Source organism: Emydura macquarii, unplaced genomic scaffold, assembly GCF_026122565.2.
Source record: "Emydura macquarii macquarii isolate MOO-44397 ecotype Brisbane River unplaced genomic scaffold, CSIRO-AGI_Emac_v2 contig_1348, whole genome shotgun sequence".
NCBI classification, from domain to species: Eukaryota; Metazoa; Chordata; order Testudines; family Chelidae; genus Emydura; species Emydura macquarii.
This window is the reverse complement of record NW_027131485.1, coordinates 1,093,102-1,112,225: the sequence shown is the minus strand read 5'-3', so window position 1 is coordinate 1,112,225 and position 19,124 is coordinate 1,093,102. Positions and strand designations below refer to the sequence as shown.

General features: G+C 43.6%; 1 protein-coding gene across 2 annotated transcripts in view; it reads right to left on the bottom strand.

Moving 5' to 3' along the window:
• Positions 1 to 19,124, bottom strand: part of TTYH3 (tweety family member 3) — a 90,541-nt gene that overhangs the window by 34,537 nt on the left and 36,880 nt on the right. For both annotated transcript variants that reach the window (XM_067550843.1, XM_067550842.1), the window contains exons 2-3: positions 7,919 to 8,088; positions 555 to 666 (exon numbers count right to left, since the gene is read on the bottom strand). In XM_067550843.1, the coding sequence (XP_067406944.1) occupies positions 555 to 666; positions 7,919 to 8,088 (282 nt within the window). The remainder of the gene's footprint in view (positions 1 to 554; positions 667 to 7,918; positions 8,089 to 19,124) is intronic.

Here is a 19,124-nt window from a genome sequence, read left to right as displayed (position 1 = left end):
CTGGGCAGGCAAGAGAATAAGCTTATTTTCCTGCTTTTAAATCAGCCTCCTTTGCTTTAGTTTTGGGATGGGTTGTAAAGCAGAGGTTTCCTTTTAAGCACAAGTTGGGGTGCACTGGAAGCCCACTGTGGTGTAGGGTTAACTGTATAAAGACCAAGGCTGCAGAGGAGCAACAAAATGAAAGCCCCGAGAGGCAGCACACCTGGAGCACAAATGCTGCAAGCCACTATATTTATTAAGAGTGTCATTTACTAAAGAGCTACTGTTCTCTGCTTTTGGCCTGCCACCACTTCTGCAGGCGGAGGAGTGCTAATGAGAAGCTGCTTTTAACCACACAGAATCGTGAGAGAACACTTCTTTATTTAACAAGTTTAATTTGTTTTGATATTTTTAGAAGCAATACAGGCTGAAAAAAATCACTACCCGTTAATGGAAGTTGTGGCAAACACTTCTCAATTCAGAGACTAACAAAAGAGGGACAGACACACAGATGTGGATGGAAACGTCTTTCACACACACCTCAATTCCTTGCTACAGTCCCTCCCTGTACTTACCCGCTCTTGGACCCCCGACACGGTGCGGTTTGCATGTCGCAGTGAGTATGTCAGACGGTGGATGCCATCACTGGTCTCCCCATTTCCATAGAAGCCAACAGCAATGCCAGCACTGTGGAGAGAAGAGCAAGAAAGGGCTGGTTTACAGCAAGGGTTTATCTATGAAAGTAACTGCTGGCTCTTCCAGCACTCCTCCACTCTCACCGGGATTTCCCACAGGAAGCATGCCTTCAGCTCTGAGAACGGGTTGAGAGTTAAAGGGCAGCTGGGGCGATGACACTTCCCTATTCACTAGGAGAGATAGAAAGAACGAACCAACTGATTTGGCAAACCTGACAATCAGATTTGCGATGCTGCATGTTAATGGGGGGATCCGTTCAGTACCTCTAGGCTGAGTGACATGCCCCCTCCCTACCCATAACACAGACTAGTTTATGGTCCAGCTATGACAGATAGCTGCAGAACAGACAGAATTCAAACTTCACCATGGCCTATCCAGGTTACAATCAACTAGCCAAGTTCCCTCCCAAGAGCCAACGCTGTGCATTGCTAAAGGCTGGTCTACACTAGAGAATTTTGTCGACAAAACTCAGCTTGTGTCAACGAAACAGTGGAGGTGTACACATTCAAATGCTCCTCTCACTAATGTAGCTCCCTTGCTATGCTGACATAAGAAAACCACCTCAATGAGGGGTTTAGAGCTTATGTTGACATAGACAGGGCAATGCAGTGTCAGTGTAGACACTGCGTTCCTTACATCGGCTGTTAGCTGTCATTCAGCTGGACCTAGATAAGTATTCAAGCTTAACACCCAATTTCTCTGCACCAGCCATTGCCCTGAGATTTGATGGAGGTGTAGGAAGGAAGTACTCCAAAAAAAAGCCTTCAGAACTAGTGAGTGTTGCTTCTATGTTCAACAAACAGGTAATTGAAGGACATTAAGCACAGCCTCCTCATCCCAGTGTCTACCGGTTTAGAAAATGACATGGAGCATCCTCAACAGTAGGCAGCCCAGAATGGGCTTGTGTGTGTGGATAACGGACTTTTGCACGTGGATTTGTTCTGGCAAGCAGGCCAGGCTCTCTTCCAACCTGCTAGTTCAGACAAATTCCTCCTCTGCTGCAGCAAGACAGTCACTCTAGGGAAAGTGGGCTCTATTTCCCTAAACTGAAAACGGGACGCACAGGGCTGGCCCAAGCCGCCTGGCATTGCTGCTCTTCCCCCGCAGTCCTGCGGACATTTCTCCGTGCTGCCAAATGAGCCTAGTAGCAGAGATGGGGGCAGGGTGGAAGAGGAAGGGGTATGGGCTGGGATCTGGGCAGCAGAGTGAAAGTGTGAGCAACATAAGTTTTGCTGGCATAAGCACTTGTGTAACCAGGTTATGTCGACAGGAGAGAGCTCTTCCGCTGACATAATAAAACCACCTAAATGAGTGGCGGTAGCTATCCACACAAGCGCATATGCCAGCCAAACTTAGGTCACTCAGGAGGAGAGAGAGTGTTTTTTCACACCCGACATAAGTGCTAGTGTAGACAAGGCCTTATGTCAAAAGGGATCAGCAGGACAGTGTAGCTAGCCCTGGCTGCATCACTACTTGTTCTCACACACGTAAAAAACAGAAGCAGAGAGCACACACTGGAAGCACAGCAGCTGCACGAGTCTGTCAGTCCCTTGGATCTTCTCAGCAGTCAGGACCTTCATAAACTATGAAGGGGTTGGCCTGGAAAAACCTCAGTTAAAGAGTTTTCCACAGAGTGAGCAGCTGACCTACATCTTCATTGTTTCAGAAAGGCAGAAGGCATACAATTGTAATGACATTTACTGTCCTAGTACAGAAGAGGTTCAATTCCCATGAACACTTTTCCACAAAAGCACTTTCATCATGTAAATGGAGTTGATAATTAGAGAGAAAACCCTCCAGATTCCTCCCCTGCTGGAATGTCGCTAGAAGTTCAGGGCCGTGCCCTGTGAGAGAAGATGCTGGGAGACATGTCAGTGCACTATGCACCTCAGCCCCCACCAACCCCAAGCTTAGTAACCAAAAAAAGTAGCTGTGGGGGGGGGGGGAAAAGAAGCTGAGCAAGCTGCACCCTCCCCGAGAGCTGAAAGTCTCTCCCAACTGTGTTTTGTCATCCATATTAAGTCAGTTCCGGGCCATTCTTCAGAATGAAGCAGCACAGATTTGATCCCTACAGGTTTTGTAGGACCAGTATTCTGCAGTCAACTACAGCTGCATTTAGTCTCACTCCTCCAGAAGAGACTTTATCAGTACAGAAGTCAGCTGCCTGGTTCTCAGTATTCTCCGCACAGCAGCAGTCTTTTAATCAAACGGGATCAGAAACAGCACCCTTAAGCAAGTAGTAGCAGACATTTTGTATTTAATGATGGGGCACAATAATGGGAAGGAAATCTATTAAAACACTCAATATCAGGATTTAGGATGAAGGTAATTCAAATTAAAGATACCACTGAAATCTGTAAGTCAAGATATGTGCTATACATCCACTGTGGGCTAAAGCGGTATTAGTTATCCCACCAAGAAGAACCAAGTATTCAATCCTGTTCTTTGTCAATAAGAACCACTGAAATGCAAAAGTCCTTTTTACAGAAGCAAGGTTCACAACATGGCAGTTCCCTTTCCTACCATGGAGGGAAGAGAGCTCAGTGCCCGCAAGGATTGCTGTGCTCTGGTCCCAGCTGAGAGAGAATGAGCTGTCACAGGTCAGGAGAAGGCAGCTGGAGGTTACAGAGAGAAAGTAATGGGGATGCTGCTCGGCAACCCTAAAGTATTTGTAAACCTTGACGGCCCATAGCAACCCAGTGAATAGCTTTTCTGCCAAAAACTCATTTATTAAATATTTCTTAGTTACACTATATAACGCACACTAAAGTACACTGCTTTACACAGATGCCAACTGCTGACAACTCCAAGTCAAATTATCTCAAGCTGTGGATGGCTCCACACTTCCAAAAACCAGGCTCACAGCAACTCAGCTTGGGCACCCAAAAATGGTGGGACACAAAACTAGAGACCACTTTTGAAAATTTGTCTCAGCATTTGCCTTAAGTTTTATAGGAGCAGTTAGAGGTGTTGGGGCTAATGGGTTGTGTAACTCAAGGTGCTCTACTTGCCATCTGCTGGAAAATTTCTTTCCTTTAGAATGCAAATATTTGTTCCATTACCCAAACCAGATATGCATTGGAGAACACAGGTAAGTTCTGAAGAGGTATATTTTATGTTTGAGAGTCAATAGACATGTCAGTCTCAGAGCACTGTATTTTACGGCTCAATATTCCCTCACCTCATAGTGCGAAGGAGACGTATGCTTTTGATTTTACTTCCTATTTTATTTTTAATACCTTGGCAGCATGGATCCCTCTGTTTGGTTTTGAGACACAGAGACCACATTTCCAAGAGCGGTCTGTACATTTATGACACCACTTGTTTGCACTTAATGACAAGCCACATTATTTGTCAATGCAAAACAAATGTTGTTCGTGCTCAAATGGCAAGTTTTTCCATGGGCAAAATTGTGGGTGCAGATTAAGATTTGGGGTTTGATTCCCCACTGAATAATACCCTATCTCAGCGGTTCTCAACCAGTGGTATGCGTACCACCGGTGGTACTTCGCAGAAGGCTGGGTGGTACACGAGCCATACCGTGCTGCCAAATCCGCCGCCGGAAGTGCCCACCCGTCCACCCCTGGGAAACCCTATTGCCGAAAAGGGGCAAATGGCGGAAGGGTTTCGGCAGAGGGCATTGTTCCCCCCATGTAACCCGCCTCTGCAGAAAGTCCCACCCGCCTTCCCCCCTGAGTGGTACTTGACCTGACTGTATCTGACTCGAGTGGTACTCAGGAAAAAAAGGTTGAGAACCGCTGCCCTATCTTTTACAGTGGTGTAGTGCCATGCAGTTAGTTCCAGTAGAGCTGCACCAACTTGAAAAATGTTCTAACAGTGACAAACTCTTGGGCTTTTTGACTAACTACATGCGTGCTTTGGATGTGCTTTGCTACTTAGTTAGAAGTTTGGCATATAAAAAGCAGAGTTACCTATGTTTTATGCTGATACGATGTGCATATTTACAAATGTGTGACATCTCAACGGCTGTTATGCTGATTTTCCAGTAGATAAAATTTATTGATAAAAGGTTAGTTGGGTTTTGAATATGGGTGCTTTATCTTACAATGATATCAGACAAGATAGACTTTGGAGACACTAACATTTACAGAATTAGCAACTTGAGATCATGTCTACAGGACTTCTGCACCATAAAAATCTAGCAGTAGCTCACTGACAGAGAGTGTTTTGTGTAAACAGAAGATTTTTCTGTGTGTAGACAGCCTGCATGTTAGTGTATTTATGGATACATTCTGATTTTCCACAATGGCAAAGGTAAGCAACATTTTAGATTTGGGAAGCAGTCCCCATGACCTAATTTTACATCAGGGCCCTTGCTATGCCCTGGGGGAAAGGGGGGAGTGCAGGAGGGCACGCACGCACACACACAAATCTAGCAGTGTTTTTGGAGTGCTTATGTAGTCCAGAGTTAGCCAGTTCTCATGTAGGAGAATTCACTGTCTGAATAGCCAAGCTACAAATTTCCATCTTCGCACAAAGTGGTAGCCACTCCTCATATCAAGAGTCCACATTGGCCACCTGTGTTAAAGGAGCAGAACTTCTCTATCATCCTCCATGTAGACCAAGCCAGAGGTTGATTACATATTCTTTCTTCGGCTGCTGGAAGACAGACAACTGAGTAGTCTTATTCCTGGCTCCCTAAAATTCATTGGCATCTGCCACCCTCAGTTCTTGTGTCCTGTATTAGAATATATACCCAGTCAACTAGTCTGGAATTGGATAGTTAATTGTGGTATCTAGAACCCTTTTAAAAGGTGCAGAACAAGCAAAGGGCTCTATATTGTTTGTGTTCCTTAGCCAATCACTAAACTCTTGTCCTGCTGCTAGAGGTGGGAGTACATCTTAAAAACTGGCAATTTACCAAAGCTGCAGGATTTACAAGTGGACGCTGGCTTTGCAAGACAGAAAGCAGCATTTGGACAGCACCTTCAATCACCAACAGTTATTAAGAACTACTGTTTCATGAGCTAGCCCGTTATCGATTCTGGGGTGGAATTTAAAACAAAGAGGCTAGCAAGAATTTTCTTGGAGGAGGAAGGAAAGAGAAGAAGATATTGCTTGGACAAATAACCATAACCTTTGCTGTAAGGACACACTCCTCCCAGTTCATGCTTGGCAAAACAACTAGGATGTCAAAGATTGAAGCAGCTGGTTGAGATTTCAGGAATTCAGAAGAGATTATCTCTAGATTACTCTACACAATCTGGTGTTTGCAAAAATTACGTTTCAAAGCCTTAACCTTTTACCTGACTACTCCGAGAGACACCAAACCCACAACCTATCCAGTCCCATCCTTTCTACAGGGTAAAACCTCACTACTGCAGATGCTTTGGACATAAAACATTGCATTACAATAGCTACCAAGAGCCTGCAGCAAACACAATTATAAATAGCATCAGTTAAAGTTCCTGCAAGAAAGGGTTAGGAACACAGCACTTTAAAATAATTAGAGTGGATGTTTATGAAGCTGAAGCTCCTAGGTCCAGGAACAAGCAAGGTGACTGGGAGTTTAGATTTAGTCTCTGAAAACTATTTCTTCCCTCCTTCCACTCAATACATCTATATTTGCCCAGAAAGGCACAGTTGCTCTTTGGAGAGAAGCCACTGTGTGCCAAGATGCCAGCCCTCCTCAATCTCAGCCTTTAAAGGCGAATCCATTCTCAGCTTTCTATGCTCACAATACACCACACTGTGCTTGCTCCAGTACTTCAGAGGGTTTCTATTCTCTTTGCCATGTGCCTGGAAAGAGCAAATGAGAACAAGTACACAGTATACAAGCTAATCCCTCCCTAGGCAACTAAGCTCCTTATCCACAAAATACAGCACCGCCACTATGCAACCTGAATGCTACAGTCCAGGCAGCCACCTAGTTGCCGGGTGAAGAGAAAGAAGGGACAGATACAAAGACAATCCGCTCCCCATTACCCTTCCTTTGCTTTCCTTGGGTGATGAAGAATTCCTTGTAAGTTCAAACATCAGAAGGAGAAATACAACCAAAGCAAAAGCCCCTCAATCATTCTCCCAAGCTTCTAGGGTTTTACAAGGCTAATTCACTAGCACTGCACTTGATCAGTGCGATTAGGACAACATAAGTGAAAATTAAGGCCTTATCTAATTGACAATGTAGTTTTGCATGGTCAAGGAATAAATTACCTCATCCCAAGTATTCCCAGAATGCTTTACTAAGAGTTGGATACAACAAGGGTGACACATGCTAACCTGATACTGGAGAGCTGCATGGTGTTTCTAAGCATAAGTCAACAAGACCGGAGCAGGACTAAGAGTAAGCACTGTGGCCACTGATAGGTCCAAGTGCTATCAAGAAAGGAGATGGATTGATCTACATGCTGGGGTGCTTATTCACAGTTCACAGGCTGCAGCACACTGCTTTTGCCACTGTCCAAATCTAGCCCTGGATTCGTTTCAGAAATGGTTTAACTGAGTTTTTTATTTTCTAACTCCTGCCACTAACTTTTTGGAAGGCAGGGTTTCTTGTCTGCACTTGTCTAAAAGCAGAATCCAATAGGACCTTATTTTCTTTCCTTATTATCCACTTGTGGCCAGTCTTCCTCTCCCCCTCAAAGGTTTCTGGCATTAAAACATTGGTGGCCAATACTAGCAACATTACCAGTGATCTTTAGGGCAATGCCTCAATCTCAGCCAAGTGATAAAAATGGAGCAATGTAGAAGCAAAATTGCAAGCACTGGACACCATCTACATTGGAACACTGACTTCTCCCTAACTCCAAGAGGAGGATCCATGCCTTTTTACCCCTAAATCCACCTATCCATTGTACTTGTTATTTCCTTAAGGAAACCAGATTCCAACATAAAACTCTGACTAGGCCAGATAATTATTTGAACTTCATCCATTTTAATTAAGTGACCACCTCCTCAGGACAGGGTCCTTGTTTAACTGCTAGTGAATGGCAAATGCCATAAACAGAAGCAGGGTAACTTTACAGTCCTCATTATAGGACTCAAACCACTATGCAATAAGGTGGGTAATAGCAATCAGTAAAGTCTGTGCTGGATATGTAAAGTTAGAGGTACACTACAGGAGAGAAGGCTGTTTCCAATAATACCCTGTATCCAATATACTGAGTCACTGTGTCAGTAGCTGATACTTAGCATGTGTGTGGTATGGGAGGGATGTAGTGGAGGAAGGGGCAGTGACAAAATAGGCAACATCAATTTACCCTGTAGGCAAATGTAAACTCACCTGCAGACAAGGGTTGCTATGATAACACACCAGGCAGTGCAGCAGCAATCTGCATTTAAGTGCTCTTCACTTTTTCGATGGCGGCAGCACAGCCAGAATGAGTAGAACAGGAGGAAGAGGAGATCCAGAGCAAGGCAGGACAGAGCAACACCACCCAACAGCAACAGGGTCTGAGGAAGACAACAAAAAATCCAGTTACATCAGAGGCACCGCCATAGCATAAATACATAGATAAGTCAACTGTGTCTACCAAGTCCCAGGATTCTGCACTCCTGGAATAAATCACAGAATCCACACCTGGACACACAAAACTTTATAAGAGACTAAGCTTTTTCCATTACATTTTCTAGCTCTTGTGGTTAAATAGATGCATTCACAAGAGGATGTATGGAGTAAGTCACAAATAACCAATGCAGTATTGTCTTCCTGAGTCTGCAAGTCATGTGAATGAGTCAAGAGTTGCCTTTAATCCAGAGCAGGGATCAATGCTGGGCAGCTGTCCAAACTGAATATCTACAAGAAGAGTTTGTTTCCATTTCTGCAGGTCTCTTAATCTTCACGAATAAGATATTTGCTCCAAATAAATGGCAGAGCAACACTAAGACTCGAAATCCAAGTGCATGAGTGGGTTTGAAACAGAGGGTGGAATTTATTATCCACACTTGAAAGAGATTCTGCTTTTAAAAAGTCAATCCCGAGTGCAGCAATATGTTGGAGACTCAAGGTGGGCCTGCATGTTCCCACATATTGTACATAGACAAAAACAATTCTCTAGATAATACCAATGGAGATGGGAATATATAATACATTTGAAATGCTCACTGTCAGAACTAGTTTCTGTATCTACTTGTCTACTTCTATTATGTCGTTTCCTTCAAGGATATCAAAGTAGAAATTGGAGGGGAGTGTTAACTTCAAATTTCTCATCAGAATCTCAGTGAAACAAAAAAACAAAATGCTCCACTCAGAACATTCTGACATCAAATCCAGATACTTTGGCTGATGGCATTTAGTAGTCAACATCCAGATTCTGCCCAGAAAGCAAATAAAATTTAAATGTGGCTTTAATACCTGGAATGGGGCCCAAGGATTTAGTGCTGACCCAATAGTCTTAGCAAACTGCAGTTCAGTCATAGATCTGAACCAGCATTTGGGGGGGAGGGGGAAGACACACTCATGCGCAGACACGATTTTTTAATCAATCAGTGTTATTTCCCTGGATTTCTCTTCCCCTTCCTTTCCTCACTACAATCCCACACCACATTAAAAAAAAAAAAAAAAACCTCTTTGTAAACTATAACTCCTACTTGGACAGACAACTGACCTGAGGAATGTTGCAATTATATGAAACGTGGTTCTAAGCAAAGGTTATTACACCATGGACAAATACCAAGGTAACCTCCTCTTAGAGGGATGGTTTATAGATTTGTATTTTCCTCCCCTTCTCCTTTCTGTTTTATAGCTACCCCCAGTTGCGTTAGTGTCCTGAGAAGTTTTGCAAACTGCGGAGTTCAGTGGGCTTCCAATCAAGCACGTCAGCACTGGCAGAATTGGTACCCGTCAACCATACATCATGAGATTTGCATCAGTTTACTACCTGCTTATTGGATCGCAAGTCACCCACATGGCAGAGTACCATCACGACTGAGATTAAATCCATGTTTACTAAAAATGTGTCCAGAAGAAAATAGAGGTGATTAACACAAACCTAAACAAGACAGCACAGAATCATACCAAGAGTCATACACATGGCTGAACTATTAAAATGAGGGGAGGAGGAGAGGGGCAGAAGTTCTATTCCTTTCACTAGATCACATCACATGGTGCTTGTGCTGTTGAAGAGTGAACAGCGAGGCATTCAACAGGGGAGTGTATTCAGATATCCAAGTTCTCCTACTTCCCAAGGCCTGCCATCTAAACTAAACGCAGTACTAAACTAAATGCACCTACCATACGGAGATTCCTTTACAACACCTTAGCATGTCCCAGGCAAACCACACACAAAAATTTAATATTTCCCCATCAATGGACGTGCTCAGAGAAGCATTACTGCCTGAAACAGAAGTTTAGCTAATAATCATCCCTTTCCAAACCCACTCCAGTCTTTCTTCAATGGGGAAGGTTTCATGCTGCATCTCAGCATGCAGAGACAACATCTTCCCCCATAATAAAGATTAGGTGCAACAGACAACTGGAACCTAATTAAAAGAAAGAAAAAAAAATCTGAATTTTGAAGTGGAGTTTAAATTTGTTTCATTGTAAATATTCAGCTGAATGGGACTTGTCCGTCTCTAAGAGCATGCCAAGGTTCTGTGTTCATTTCACAAAGAGCACGTTTGTTTTCAACCAGTGGACATACACCATAAAAAAGTCATACAAGATAGGAGTTGCTAATCCTTCCAATGAGTCATTTAGAACCCAGAGACAGGCTGGCAGTGAAAGACTAGCTTCAACTGAACACAAAGCAGCGCTTGCTTGCCAGGATTAAACTACCATTATTTAAAGAGGGACTGCAAGGCTGGATAAAACCTGCAACACTAAACCTGGGACACTGTTATCCATGGCCACATTATTCTGAGTAAATTTAAAATTATGCACTTGGTCTTTTGCCATGGAGAGCACAGATTACCAAGTTATCAGAATCATGTAGGAAATGATGTAGGAACCATACTTATCAGGAGACAGCCTGGAGGAGCAACATTTTACCACTGTAATGACACTACTGGCAGAAGCGAAGATCGAGCAGTCCTTGATTGGCAGACTGGCAGATGTAGCTACACTGCAGCAGCAACCTTTCAAAATGAAAATAGTAGCCATGCATAGCAAAGCAATGGTTGTGCATCACTGCTAGGATAGAAAGGCAACCAAATGACACTGGTTTCAGAGAGATGTAATACACCGGAACTGCCACTCTTTGAGACTGGAGTTGACTGCCTGCTGTACTTCCCACAGGCTTGCTGTTTAAAGGCTGGCCTGACTTTAGGACAGCAAGATTCCTGGTGTTGATAGTCACATTAACAAAATAAACAGGAGCAACAAGCATTCAGATCCCAATGCCAAGAAGGGGAGAGGTCCCAGAGCAAGACAGAGATGGTACAGGGGCAACTGAGTGGTGGCTAGCACTATCTGGGCGCTTGCAAAATCATTCACATGACCTTACTAGGTGCTTCATTCCCAGTTGAAGGGACAGCCAATGGGAAGGAGAGGATAGATCAGTTTCCAGAGCAGTGCACTTCTTGACCTCTACAAAGATCCTATCAAAAGGGGAGGTAATTAGTGCCAAGGCAACAGTTTTTACTGATGTGCAACCCGTCCCTTGGAAATAGAGCCGAGGTCAGCAACTCATTGTACTTAGGCCAGAGGCTCCCCAACTGTGATCCATGGATCACTGGTGGTCCACAGAGAAATGGCTGGTCATGTGGTTTCGGTTCTCCTTATTTCCAGCTGCTGAGATTGCAACAAAAAACCCCTAAAAAAAAACACTCGATATTTTCCTAATATTAACTTCTCCATATAAGAAGTTGCTGCCATAGCCACAAAGACATCTAGCCATCATGGATGGCAGGGGAAGTGATGTATGTAATAGTATATGAAAGATCTACAAAACAGAATCACCTCTTAATAGTAGAAAAACTACCTGTAAGAGAACTTGAAGCCCTCACCTAGGCCACTAAACAGCTTCAACATGGTAACTTTCTGTCACTACTGATCTAACCAGAATTTGAATTTGTGGCCTAGAAGAGACCCTATCTGGTCAGGGAAAGACAATCCAGTGCCTAAAGATCATTTTAGGGAGGGGCAGAGTATATTGAAATCAAGAGATCCTTCCCTCTGAAAAGCTTTGCAATGGCGCAGGATGACACAGGTACAACGGTTAACATTTCCATTTATTTTGTTATTTGTTCCCCACTTTTGATTTTATAGCACTGTAGGGGGTTGTTTATTTGAAAAAGTTCTGTTTGCTCAGTAAAAATGTATGTTTTACAACATGAAGTCCCTGCTGCAGACAGCAGGAAGAGGTCTGGAAGACTGATTTTGAGCACTCAATAAAAGGATATATTATTTCAAGTCTTATCAGGCTACCATCACGTTCAGATTTCCCCCATTTCTCTAGTGCCAGTTCTATTCACTGGCACAGCAGTCGGCTGTTGCCAGCAAACAGATTAAAATACATTTCCCAGCAATATACCACTATTTTACTGAGGCATGGAGCTTCCATTAAAACTTGCTGAAGCAGGATACTAAGAAATTAAAGCCTTCATGTATCCTTGAAAAGCAACAGCATAAAGTACTTAGGGCAAGAGCTGACTTTTCCTCATCACAACTTATTGATCCATGAGTAAGCTAGTCATTTTCACTATGACAATATAATATAGTGCTAGTAAGATGGCCTGAACTCCCAGCCAAAAGAGATGCTCTATCTTCATATTGGACTTTTCATCAAGCCCAAACAAAAAAAAAAAAAAAAAAACCCACTTTACACTCCAGGAACACTTCACCTGCATTACACTTCATTCACTGCTGTAACAACCGTATCAATGTACATCAACTGTAAGTGCTACTTCAGAGCAGAGTGTGAGAAGCTATCCAATCTACAGAGACACATTTGGTGCAGGCTAAACTAAAGAGACAAGACTCCAAACTTTCTAAGCTATGTGCTGTCATAGGAACTTGGCTGTAATATACTTGTGTTCCATCTTCCATCAATGATCTAAACAATTGCTTCTGCTTAAAATTCAACTATTTCAGTCCACTAGACAATTATGGTTTTTAAACTAAGTGTCTACAGCTTGAGGATCCCAGCAGTACAGTTTGTTTAATTACTGCTGGATTGTGAGCTATTTATAGTTTGCCTTATTTGCCAGAAGAAAGCTTTTCCTGCAATCTGTGACTAATGCTCCTTCTGGACTTACATAAAGCAACTTGAGAGAGAGAAAATAAAAATCAGAAGGGGTTAAAGGAGTGTGGGAAGAGAAAGATGCTCACACAGAAGAGCAAATGAAGCAAATTGGTCCACTGCCAAACGAGCACTCATATCTATCTATCTATTCCAGTGAGTGATGGTCAGTCAGAAGTGGGGAGAGTCGGGGGAGGGGGAAACAGACACATCCTGGGGATAGGATTACAAAAATAATCCCAGAGCTATTTCCTCCACCTTCGCCTCTGATACAAAAAGGAGGCCCACACACATCTGTCACATTAAGGATCCCATTCTCCTACCCACTGCAAACACTATGCTAGGCAGTTTCTTAAAGCTGGTGATGTGAAAGAAGCAGTCGACCTTCTATCTCTTCCCAGACCATGGGATGGTTATTTTAATTCACTTTAGTAGTTTAATGCATTGTAACTAATCTGCCTGAAGTATGCAACTTTCCTTAATTTTCCTGAGTGTCTGCACGTAGATAAACCCTGAGGCTATAGTTAGAGTTTGACTGAGCTTCAATCACTGCCACTCCATTTTACAACGAACACTTTCAGCACTGCAAGCCTGTGTTCCAGTTCGGTCAGAGTACAAGACATAAAATGTTGCCACTTAAAGCAACATGGGCTCCAGAAGTCGACTAGGCAAAGGTCTTGCCAGATCTGTGTAGAACACCAGGGTTACAACAAGAAAGGGTGATGCTGGTAACACTGGACCCCTTAATCTCCACAGGTTACATGAGGGCAATGGCTAGAATTAATTCCAGTACTCCCCCAACTCACAAAACAAAAATTAGCTAAGAACCCAAACCACCCTACCCGAAAGCATTAATTTAACATGAAGCTGGTATTTTCCTGTAATTTCAAATTCAAACCCAAGCCATACTAATCAAAACTAGAATACTGGCATTCCAATAGGTTAAAATGAAACTATAACCCATTCTTTCCTTCATTTGTTTCTAATCACCATCTTACAGCAAGGAAACACTCCCCTACTGTAAGAGAGGCCCTCTAAATTGGTTGCTCTTATCCCCTCTCTGTAAAGACGGCTGAAAGCCTCCACTCACTATGAAAAGAATGAGACTCTCTCTAAATTCAGCTTCTACCGACAGGTCCCCACAGACTAAAATCTTTATTAAATGAGGCTTAGCTCAGAACTGGCAGCTTGTCAAATGAGCTCTCTCACTGAGGTGGTGGATTTCCTTTTTGGGGTTTTTGCAAATTCCCTTCCAGGAATCTAACAAAACAGATGCTTCAGTGTTTAAGTAGTTATTTGTATTCCACTTTTGCAGGGGTGGGCTTTGAAATAAAGATTGTCAAGGGAATGGGCCTTCAGCTTCAGAAGCTAGCCCTTTCCAATATTCCCTATGGTACACATCAGACCAGACTGGTAACACTGTTTGAGGACAACTCTCAGCTATCTGCAATATTAAAGATAAAGGGACTCTCCCAGAGGGGTGGAGGGAGGAGGAGAAGAGAGATCCTAGAGGGCTCACTCTCTTCCATCACTAGTGGATATGGTTCTGAGTTCCCTACCTCAACTACTGCAGGTTTGTGCCATTTTAGACACTGCAAATACACAATGGATTAGCACATCTATTCCTGGCCCACAATGGTTCCTCCATTTGAAGTTTTACCTCCTTAGTTAGATAGTTATATTTTCTGTTAAAAAGTTAAAGCCAAATCTCCTCCCAAGGCAGGTTGCCAGTACACTAGATATTGTAAAGGAATTGTGATGAACTAGGAAAATGTGTGTTTATTAATATAGTACAGGTCCCTGTGTGGTTGTTTATGATGCGTTACTTGCTATGGAGTTACATCAAAAGAGACAGATAAAGAAACCAAGCAGAACAGGTAAAAACAGTGGTCCAGATTAAAAAAAAAACATCCCTGCAAAATGCAAATCCCCTTTATAGCCAGAGAGAGGAGATTTGGAGGCCCATACCCAATGACAGGCTTGAAGAGAGATCAAAGGAAGCACTAAAACCGTAGGCTTGGTCTACACCAGCGGTTCTCAACCTTTCCCCCTTCCCCCCCCAGTACCACTCGGGTCAGGTACAGTCAGGTCAAGTACCACTTGACCTGACTGTACCTGACCCGAGTACCACTTGGGGAAAAAAAGGGAGGGGGAGGGAGACTTGCGGCAGCAGCGGGGTTTCGCGGCAGCGGTGTGTTACATGGGGGGAACAATGCCCTCCACCGAAACCCGTCCACCGTTTGCCCCTTTTAGGCGGCAGGGTTTCGCATGGGTGAGTGGGAGGGCACTTCCGGCGGCGGATTCGGCGGCGTGGTACGTGTCGCGTACCACCCAGCCTTCTCTGAAGTACCACTGGTGGTACGCGTACCACCAGTTGAGAACCGCTGGTCTACACTATCAACGTATGTTGATGGAAAATCCACACCCCTGAGCAACAGTGTTATACTGACCTAACCCTGAGTGTAGACAGCACTTTGTTGACAGGAAGGTTATTCCTGTCAACATAGCTACTGCTTCTCAGGGAAGTGGAGTACTTATGCCAACAGGAGAAGCTTTCCTGTCAGCATAAGTATTGTCGTCACTAAGCGCTGCAGTGGTGCAGCTGCGCTGCTGTAAGTGTAGACAAGCCCTTAGAGAAGTTCAGAGACCCTACACGAAGGAAAAAATGTTGGTGAGCAGGAAGATTGCCGACGGTGTCAGTGAAAGAGCTCACAAGGGGATACACAGACTGGAAGAAGTAGGTAGGAGCTGCAAGCAGGCAGGCTCTCTCTAATCAGGCCTAAGCATCCAGCCCAGGAGCAGCTAAGAAGCTAGCTAAGAGCCACCTGGTTTGGTCTCTTACTTTTAACCCATGTCTCTGAATGCTGTATTCCTGCTGTTAGTATTAACACTGTGCGAGAAGGCTTTGTGGTACCTGTCTATTAACCACAAGTCACAGCTCCCAGGGAAAAGTCAACCACAGGGCTCAAACACCAACTGGACTTGCTGGAAGTCATGGTTGGTACACAGGGGGCTGTAATCCAGGTCTTGGTCCAAAAGTGGACAAGTTGAGGGACTGCACCCAAGAGTTAAGGGCCTGAGGCCTGACACCTATTGGGGTACACTCAGGGAGACCCCCCAACAAGGACAGCAGGGCAGTTAGTCCAGTGGGGGGGGGGGGGAAGCATGAATTTAGGATTCATACAAATCAGGGACCAAAAAAACACCCCCCCCACCCAAAACACAAAAACACAAGCACTACGCTTGTGCCAGATAGTACGAACTCCACTGTCAACTCTTCTACTCCATTAGCAGAGCTGTGTATGTGGGGGAAGTCTGCTATTCCAGGCCTGTATCTCTCAAACGGCAAGATCAGTAATGCCAGCCTGCCTGTTGTGTACATACAAAGACTATGATGTACCAAGTCATTTTTACCCAAGCACATGATCCAAACAGTAGTGGTCTTAAATATCTTAGAGGAAGGAAGAATTGCTTAAGGGCAGAGTCAGTGGCTTAATCCCACTCATCTCCTGCCCACAGAAATCTCCCACCACTACTTCCATGTGAGGCTCTTCATTCTAAACAGACCCATTTTAAAAGGAATTAAAAGAGGCACCCACAATTTCTACCAGTTCCAGTCCCAGCCCATGGGTCACTGAGGGAGCATCACATGCATCCAGTGTCTACACATTCTTAGCAATAGCTCTGTACCAAAGCCAGAATTTGAAAGCAGGACTCCAGATGTACGGCATTAATGCTTTAGATCACCGTGAAAGCTCTCACACAAGTCCAGATACAGATGCAATTTCATTTTGAGCTAGCCACTGCTTCAGCCCTTCACCTCTTAACTTGGTAGACTCTTCTGAGCATCTACTAGAACCATGGACTCAGCACACAGAAGAGAAAGTAGTTCGGGGGAATGAATATAAATAACAAATCTCCATGTGTGCCAGAAGTCATCACATGCTCTCACTGAAGGAGGTTTGGCTCGTGACATTGTTTTCATACTGAGAACTGGGAACACTACTCAGCCCTCCTGGCCAGTTGGCAATGTTATGCATATTGGGGCAAGGGAAAAGGTGAAATGCAAAGACTTCGTAGTCTACTCCATTCCCTGCCAATGCAAGATTGTTCCTTATACCCTTCTGGAAGCCCTAGCTGTCTCATTACACACAGAATGGAGTTACTAAGGAGACCACCTGCCATTCCAGTTACAGGGCAGGCATTGCTGAGGTCTGAACGAAGTGGACATGGCACTTTAGATATTCCTTATATACAAAGGACAGGTTCAGATGCTACTGGAAGCTAGAAAGGACTTAATCTATTCCACCTTCCGTAGAGTCTGTTTTTGTCCTCGTGCAGCATGGGATCCTCTCAGGAGCCCTCTGAGCCCTGAGCATTCACCCCACCCCATAACTCTAAGGGCCCTCTGCTGTGGCATACTTTCATCCAGCAGAGATAGCTAGATGCTGCTCTCTACCATTGCTGTTCACCCTGCTCCTCTGCTCAACCCAGAGTGCCCTTCCCCAGGGACTTGGTATGTGAACGGCCATATTACTCCGCACCCTTACCAGCAAGAGGGCAAAAGACACAGTTCAGTATCACAGCAGTATGTTCCCCTATACTGTGGGGAACTAAATGATTAGAAGAAGGGCTGGAACAGTGTTTAAACCTACTGTTTAAAAATACTCATTGAACCTTTAAAAGAGGGCTCTTCTCAAAGTGGGTGGAGGTGGAAACCACTGATTTAAAAAAAAAAAAAATATGGAGACAGCCTGTGAAGAACATGGAAGTCAAATATGAAAGGACTGAAGGACAGCTTTAAACAAACAAAAAGACTAGGAGAAAGGAAGGAGCAAGGGCAGCCAGCCAGATCTATAAGAGACAGAAACAAAACAAGCTTTATCCAGTCACGGAAAATTAGCTGAACGGAAATCCATCAATGAAGACGATATTTTCCCATAAGTATGACAGCTGTAGATAATACAATTCTGCTGGTTTCCCTTCAAATTCAAAATAAATCAGCCTAATTGTATTTGAATTTCTTCAAGAGATTCAGTACCACATGCAGTATTTAAAAAGCTCTGCTATGGAAAGAAGCCACTTCACAATGTGTCAAATACATGCATGCACGCACTTGCATAGATAACTAGTGTATGCACACATGCGTGTGTGTGTGTGTGTGTCTGTTCTTCCAATAGACCTTGTTCTCTCTGCTAATGGCATCATCATCTAAGAACAAACATTTTTCAACAGGGACTATCTCACTACTTGCAGGCTTACCAAGATTAACTGAAAGGGAAGTGGTTTGAATAGGTCTCTTCCTGTATCTAATGCAAAATAAAAAAATGCTTCCTCAGAAGAGCGATGGAAACTATATGTGCTTTTTTTAAGGTGCAGGTCTACTCTGAAAAGTAAAAAAACCAATCACACTTTCCGTTTCAAGTTCCATAGTAACGGTGTTCCAGTTTACAGGAGAAAAAGAGCTACACACACTTTCTAGTTACCAGTCCTGCAACTTCATCTCATTATTTAAGAGTCAAGCTGGGCTCTTCCTTCTTCCTCACCACCCTCCCCCAAAAAGCTTTGACAGGACAAAACGTACCCTTTGTGATCTCTTTGTAACCCCCTTTGCCTCCAAACAATTTTGCACAGCTATAGCCAGAACTTGGTAAACAATGCTGTTGATGAGACACAATGGGAGAAGAATCCAGCTAAGTTCCCTGTAGCTAGGATGGTTCAGCAGGGCTAATAGGAATTAAAAAATAGTAAGCTATATTTTGCCCCTAAACTGAACAGATATGATGAATTCATGTAGGGAGCAGATCTGCCAAATAGAGTGGTGCTATTTTTACCTAATCCCTTTTCAGACTAGAACCATGCTTTATGGTAGGACTAAAAAGATTAAGGAGACTTCATTACAGTTTAAATATCTACATGGGGAACAAATATTTAATAATGGGCTCTTCAGTTCAATGCAGGAAGGTGAAACACAAACCAACGGCTGCAAGTTGAAGCTAGACAAAAATTCAGACTGGAAATAAGGCACACATTTTTAACAGTGAGAATTAACTATTGGAATGAAGGTCATGAGGGATTCTCCATCACTGACAATTTTTTAAACCAAGGTTAGAGGTTTTTCTAAAATATATGTTCCAGGAAGTGTTTTGGGGAAGTTCTATGACCTGTGTTATGCAGGAGAACAGACTAGATCACCACAATGACTCCTGCTGGCCTTGGAATCTATGACTTTCAGAAGTTTGCATGAGTGGAAAAAGGACGTCATCAAAGATGATGTTAATTTCTTTCTGCAACTGTTACTATTCACAA